This window comes from Chaetura pelagica, unplaced genomic scaffold (genome assembly GCF_000747805.2).
Source record: "Chaetura pelagica isolate M959 unplaced genomic scaffold, ChaPel_1.0 scaffold1092, whole genome shotgun sequence".
Lineage (NCBI taxonomy): Eukaryota > Metazoa > Chordata > Aves > Apodiformes > Apodidae > Chaetura > Chaetura pelagica.
The window spans coordinates 66305-73027 of NW_009952428.1; the positions used below are offsets into that span (position 1 = coordinate 66305).

The following is a 6723-nucleotide window of genomic DNA, read 5'->3' on the forward strand; positions in this document are numbered from 1 at the left end:
CCTTGGTAAATCCATGTTGACCACTCCCAATAACTTCCTGTTCTTCAACGTGTTCAGAGATGACATCCAGAATTAGTCTCTCCATCACCTTCCCAGGGACAGAAGTGAGACTAACTGGCTTGTAGTTCCCTGGGTCCCCCTTCTTGCCATTTTTGAAGACTGGAGTGATATTTGCCTTCCTCCAGTCTTCAGGCACCTCTCCTGTTCTCCATGACCTTTCAAAGATGATGGAGAGTGGCCCAGCAATAACATCTGACAGCTCTCTCAGCGCTCGTGGGTGCATCCCATCAGGACCCATGGACTTATGGATGTCCAGTTTGGCCAAGTGGTCTCTAACCTGTTTGTCCTCAACTGAGTAAAAGTCTTCCTCTCTCCAGACCTTTCCCTTTGCCTCCAGGGTCTGGGATTCATGAGAGGCAGCTTTAGCAGTGAAGAATAAAGCAAAGGCGGCATTCAGTAACTGCCTTCTCTGTATTCCACCACTAGGGAGCTCACCTCATTCATCAGTGGGGCTACATTTTCCCTAGTCTTCCTTTTTCTATTGATGTATTGGTAAAACCTCTTCTTGTTATGTTTAACCGCAACAGCCAAGTTGAGTTTTGCTTGAGCTTTGGCCCTTCTAGTTTTCCCCCTGCATAGCTTCACTACATCTTGGTATTCCTCATAGGTTGCCAACCTCCTTTTCCAAAGGCCAATCTTGAATTAGTGAATACCATAACAGTAAGAGTATCTGCAAAGTTCTTGTTATTAATTAAGCTTCATATATGATGTTTATGTAATTAGTAGGCCTTAATTTGATCTTAGAGATTTGATCTGAAATACAGAAACAAATTTCTAGATTTCTACTAAAAATATTTTATCACAGAAATATTGCGTCACATTTATGTAAAAGTGGTAAGATTTGAAAGCAATAAAATATAGATGTTTCAGATATATAGAACAGATAAGTTTTTGGAAAAATCAGTAGTTTTGCTGAGCCTTAAAGTTTTTAGTCATCTGTGGAAGTTGAGTTGTTTTTCATTTTCCCTTTTCAAGTGTTTTGGAGTTAAACTTTTTATTTTTCCTTAATTTAGAATAAATCATTCCAATAATGCAATAGTGAAGCCTCCTGAAATGACACCACAAGCTGCTGCCAAGGAACTGGAAGAAGTGATGAAGAGAGTAAGGGAAGCCCAGTCTTTTATATCTGCTGCTATTGAGCCAGGTAGGTATGTTATCTTTATTACCTAACAGATATGTTCTGTATGTACCTTGACACATGCTTTTAAGAGCACTTTCAAACACAGGAAAAGAGAAGAGTACTCAAAGGTGAACAACATGTGTGGTCAAAAATAAAATAATCAAAATTGTCTTCATACAACAAAGCAGTGGAATTAAGCTGACTTTTTATTTCATAGAATCATATCTTATATATGTTCACCAAATGTTTTAAAAAATACCAAGCTGATGCTTTTAAAGTTCAAAGTAATTGCAAAATTGAAAAAAATTGCTTTAAATTTTGTTTTGTTCTCTAGCATCCATTAATGCCACAGTTTCATGATCAGAGGGAGCTAGAATGCTGCTTTTCTTCAGTAGGTTAATTTTGTCACTGCTATGCTCTTTTTCATGCTGGTTCAAGACTATGTGTATTGCCATAGCAAATGGGATCAGAGAATCAATCTGGAATAAAACTTAACATATTGTAATGGACTTTTTTCATCCAGATTTGTTCCCTGATCCCTGTTAACACTGAAATGCTGGGTCAAGGAGGAAGGTGTTGGTGGGTTGAGTGATTAGACAGACATTTAAATGCTGACTGCTGATTGCAAAACCACAGCATAAAAATTCTCAACTTATTAAACTTACAGTTGAAATCCTCGTTTTTCTTTTAATCAGCAAGATTTTGTTATTCTTCTTACTAAGAAACCCAGACATTGACTTAAGTAGGTTCGATAGTGGAGGGTCTTGAGGGCTTGGTTTTTTTGGTTTTTATAGTGTTTTTCTTTTGGTGTTGTTTTTTGGGGGGGCGGTATTTTCTGTTTTGTTTTGTTTTTTAGGATTGGGAGAAAAATAGTTCTAACATTTCATCAGTGTTAAGTAGCAGAATAATAATCTTTTAGAGTCTGAACCAAAGTCTGCTAAGGTCACTGGTAAGCTTTGTTGACTTTCTGGCATTTGGATCAAACTATTCACCACCTTCTCTCCATCCCTTCCTTCCCTAAAGCAGTATTTGAGAAATAGGACTTCAATATTTGTACAGTGGTTGTAATATCTAAAAGTATAGAAAGTGTTAATTAATATTTACATTTTAGGCTTGTTTTCAAATTTATGCTCTCCACATTTACTCTATTGTTCTGAGGTTATTTAAAAAAATAAAAATAGTTATATTACATAATATACCAGAGGAGAGCATGTTGTAATCTTGTGCATTGTGGCAGCAACATAAATCCCACTCCTAACAGATCTAGCTGTTTATAATTATCTGGTTTATGTGTACTGCTGCAGGATGGCTGCACTCAACGAGTATATGCAATGACTTTCTTGGATGTTTCTGAAGGATATTTGCAAAGAAGGAAGATATGCAAAGAGTAGGCCCCTTGCACTATATGTGGTACATTCCACTTGTGCCAGATTGTTAACTGGGATCTTTAAATGTTCTGAGCTCACACTGCAAAGTGGTTTTTTCCTCTCAGAGTCTGGAAAGAGCAGTGAAAGAAAAGGCGGTCGATCTCGTTCCCATTCTCGTTCAGAATCCAGGTCTAGCTCAAAATCCCGATCTAGAAGGAAAAGATCACACTCAAAACACAGGTAGGTATGTTTTTTTTATTTTGGACTAGGAGATCATACTGTTTGTTGTTTGGTTTTGGGGTTTTTTTTTGTGAGGATGGTTACTAAGATTTCTTACTGAGTTATGAGAAGTATCCCTGTAGAAAAGATTAGTAACTTACACTGACCAGATCAGAGTAACTATGAACTTTGTCTCTGAAGAGATACTTTTTCCCTCTAAATGCTAAATGTTTTCATGATTACTTTCAGGTAAAACTCACTAAAAGGTACTTTTTGTGAAAGGTAGCATAATTTCATTTTGTTATATCTGTATTTTACAAATAAATAATTATCTGTGTTTTGTAGATGGTACGTTTAGTTTACTGTTAACACTCTGAACAGATAGGTTGGCTGGTTTTGCTAGTAGAAAGTTCCTTCTGAACTTCTAAACATCCAGTTAACAAATGCAGTGTTTTTATTTACTGTATTTTAAATGTAAAGTTATATTTTCTAAAAGCCAGAAGAAAAAGGCTTTAGAGACAGTTTTTCATTCTTCGGGGTTTGTTTGCTTTGCTAATTTGTTCAGTTTTGAAACAGGCTTTGAACTATTGGAGGAAATAAAATTAGTAGGTCACTCTTAAAGTTTACCCATTCAGATTTTTTTTCCAATAATGAGACAGTCTTGCTATGTGAGACTTATCCTTCCTGAAATGGTTCAATGTCAGGAATGTCTTCTGATCATTTACATGATCAATCTAAAGAAATTTGGCTACATTAAGTGTAAAAAAACCAAACAACTGAAAATGTATTTGTTAGCTTACACTTTAAAAAGGTGAATGTTGTTGGTGTTGCAGTGACAGCACTGTTGCATTCTTTCATCTATTGTCTTTTAAAGGGGCAACTAGAATTCTTTTACATACAGAAAAGCTGGCCAGAGGGACACACCACATCAGATATACTACCAAATACTATATAAGTGCAGGCTTCAGTTTTGTAATGATGTTACACAGTACGTGTTATCTAATGGCATTAAAATATTTGGTACCTTTTTAACGCAAGAAGAATTAATTTGTTCATTTCATTATTGCTTGCTTCTCTTCTGTTTCTCTAACTTAGGACATAACTGAAAAACAGTCTTTGTTTTGTGTAACACTGCAATAATCTCAGTGCTTTTTTGTACTGACACAAACCAAATAGATTTTTAGAAGATAATTTTGCATTTTTTTTACTTGCAGAAAACCTGTGCTTTAAACAACTGTTGATAGTTTTATATATTATTTATATATATATATAAATTATTTTTTCACTATTACTGTCAGTTTTTGAGAGCATGCTGAAAAAAAGACCAGTCTGATCTGTTGAGGCAACTTAATCCCTAAGAATAAACTGTCCGTACCACTTTCCAGTTTTACTGTTTAATTAAACCCCAAAATTGCTTTCATCTCTGCAATATGAAATTTATTCAAGGTATTATTTGGACTAAATTGTAATTAATTTTCCCTGTAATTAGTTTGTATTTCTACACCGATATGTGGAGCAAAGCTGTAGGTAAAAAATGATTGCCTCTCCTCTCTTGGTTTATCTTACTCCGTGTGTCTTGAGCTGCAGAAGACAGGTGGAGCTGTTATTTTTTTCTATCTCCCTATTCTTCAGGATTTATTGAGTAATATACATTAATTTCTGTTTTTGGTAAGTTTAACTTAATCATACCTTAAACTGTCAGGCAAAGTATCCAATGATGTGTTCTTTTGAAACTTAATGTTAAAATTCAGCTGTTTATTTTTCTAGGGAATATGATCTTCCAAATATAGGGAATATTTTGGTAAAAAAGTGTATAGCAATTTTTAAAAGTTTTGATTTCTTCATTAAATCTGAGACTATGCTATATATGTTTATTAGAAGACTTTAATAGGATTTCTATTGGAGTATCTGCACATTATTTGCAGTCTTTATTTATCATGTAGTAAATGCTTATTCCTTTTCTTGAGAACTCATAATTCAAAACTGTACTAACATATCCTTTCAACTAAAAAGGTAGCTTGACTAAATGCTGAACCACAGATAGTGGTTTTTTTTTTAAAAAAACGCATTAAATTAAATTGTAAGGCTGGAGAACAAAGAGAACAGTTAAAGCCATCTTTCTTCATTGACCAAGACTGCAATAAGTGCCTTGGAACAGAAGAAAAACATAACTAATTATTTTTACAAGCTGCTAGAAATTGTCTGTAGTAGATTTATGCACTAGATTTATTAAGGATGGCTATCCTAATATGATATGAATTTATATTTTCCAGAATATTTATGGAAGTTATTACGAAACATGAGTATTAATTTAATGGTGCATTGTGCACCTGGTTAAGCTTAAAGTGTCCATATTTACAAAAATGTTGGTGAGCAGTATATTACTGAATTGTAACTCTATATAATTTTATATAGTGAGACAAGATTTATGTGGGTTTTTTCCCTTCTTGGTTGACCTAATTTTTATGAAGTTTCAATATAAAAGTATTTTTCTTCTGGCATTTTTCATATAGAAATAGATCTGGCAACAGATTGCTCTCAAGGCACAAGGACAGACACAGATCGAGAAGTCCCCTGAAAAAACAGCCTAGATCTAGGGAAAGGTGGAAATCAAGAAGTCGCTCTCGTTCTTGGTGAGTTCCATTCCTAAAAATGATACAGTTCTTAGTACACAGTACAAAGTTTTTGAAAAAATCTAACAAACCTTTTAGATTTCTAGGGAAGCACTTTTGTGGGAAAGAGAACTGCAGATCTGTGGACCTCAGTGGGAACAGTTAGGAGTAGGCTACATCGCTGGGCTTCATTGATGGATCCTTTTGACTCTGTTGCTGTTGTCTGGAGTGTCTTGAGATATTTGCTCACTGGAAGGGGCAAGTCCAATGAAATCTCTGTGATAGATAACTGGCAGGCACTTTTTGGGTCATTGTGAGACCTCTTACTATTGCAGGGATTGTGTGCTGTTTCATCTTTATGATCTTACATTCCTTTGTGAGACATCTAAAGAGGTTATTGCCAAAACCTGATGGGAACCAAAGTCTTCAGGTCACAAACCATGAAACAAGCCTACTATTTACTAGTAGCCAAACTCTTGTTCCAATGAAGAAAGGTGGGGACTGTGCATTGGGCCTTTCATGTCTGAAGGAGTCTCTGAGAATCTTTAAAAATCCCAGAATAGGTACCAATATCAATAGACAGAGTAACTTCTGTCAGTCTGGTTCTCCTGGACATGAAAAGGCCTGCTGATCAACTTCTCTTGTGCTTTCTCCTGTTTCTCTGTCTGGTTGTCTTGGTTGAGTGTTGACCTTACATTTGCCTTTTGAGGAAATTTGGTAAAATTTTATCCCTGTTTTTTTTTTGTTTCTCTGTATTAATTGATGTTGGACTTCAAAGCAGTTCCAGGATATTTATGTGAGAGAATACTGTAGAATAAAGGCTTCCGTCCAGTCAACTGTCATTATTTATGTGGGGGTAGTTAGTCTGCAGTTCATTTTACATGGGCACACTTTTACTAAAGAATGGATTTACAAATTGTTGAGTTTGTCTCACTCCTGACAAAATGTAGAAAATTTATTTATGTATAATAATGTAGTTGTTAGATGAAAAGACGTAATATTTCAAAGTGTAATAACAACACGTTGAAGATCACAATTTTATTTTGGTCCTCCCCTTCCCCAATTTGGTTTCCAAATTTTTCCTACCTATATAGCCTCTCTCTCATGGTGAACAGGGGAGGAAAATTAAACACATCGTTTCTTTTGAATAATTAATGTATGCTAAAGAGTTAGTTGTAATTTTTATTGGAAAGTTCAAAGATAAATTCATTATTTGTGTCTGGCTTTTCACAGGGACAAGAAAAGAGACAAAGAAAAGGTCAAGGAAAAAGAAAAGGCCAAAGAAAAGGAGAGAGACCGAGACAAAGAGAAGGAGAGAGACCAGGACAGAGACAAAGAAAGGGAA

At 35.2% G+C, this 6723-nt stretch overlaps 1 protein-coding gene across 1 annotated transcript in view; it reads left to right on the plus strand.

Annotated features, from left to right (window-relative positions):
- The window catches only part of LOC104398169 (splicing regulatory glutamine/lysine-rich protein 1-like), a gene marked incomplete at its 3' end in the record, with an annotated part of 41625 nt that overhangs the window by 34029 nt on the left and 873 nt on the right, over positions 1-6723 (plus strand). Inside the window, exons 6-9 of the mRNA XM_010008222.1 lie at positions 1074-1204; positions 2673-2787; positions 5280-5399; positions 6612-6671. Coding sequence (XP_010006524.1) covers positions 1074-1204; positions 2673-2787; positions 5280-5399; positions 6612-6671 — 426 coding nt within the window. The remainder of the gene's footprint in view (positions 1-1073; positions 1205-2672; positions 2788-5279; positions 5400-6611; positions 6672-6723) is intronic.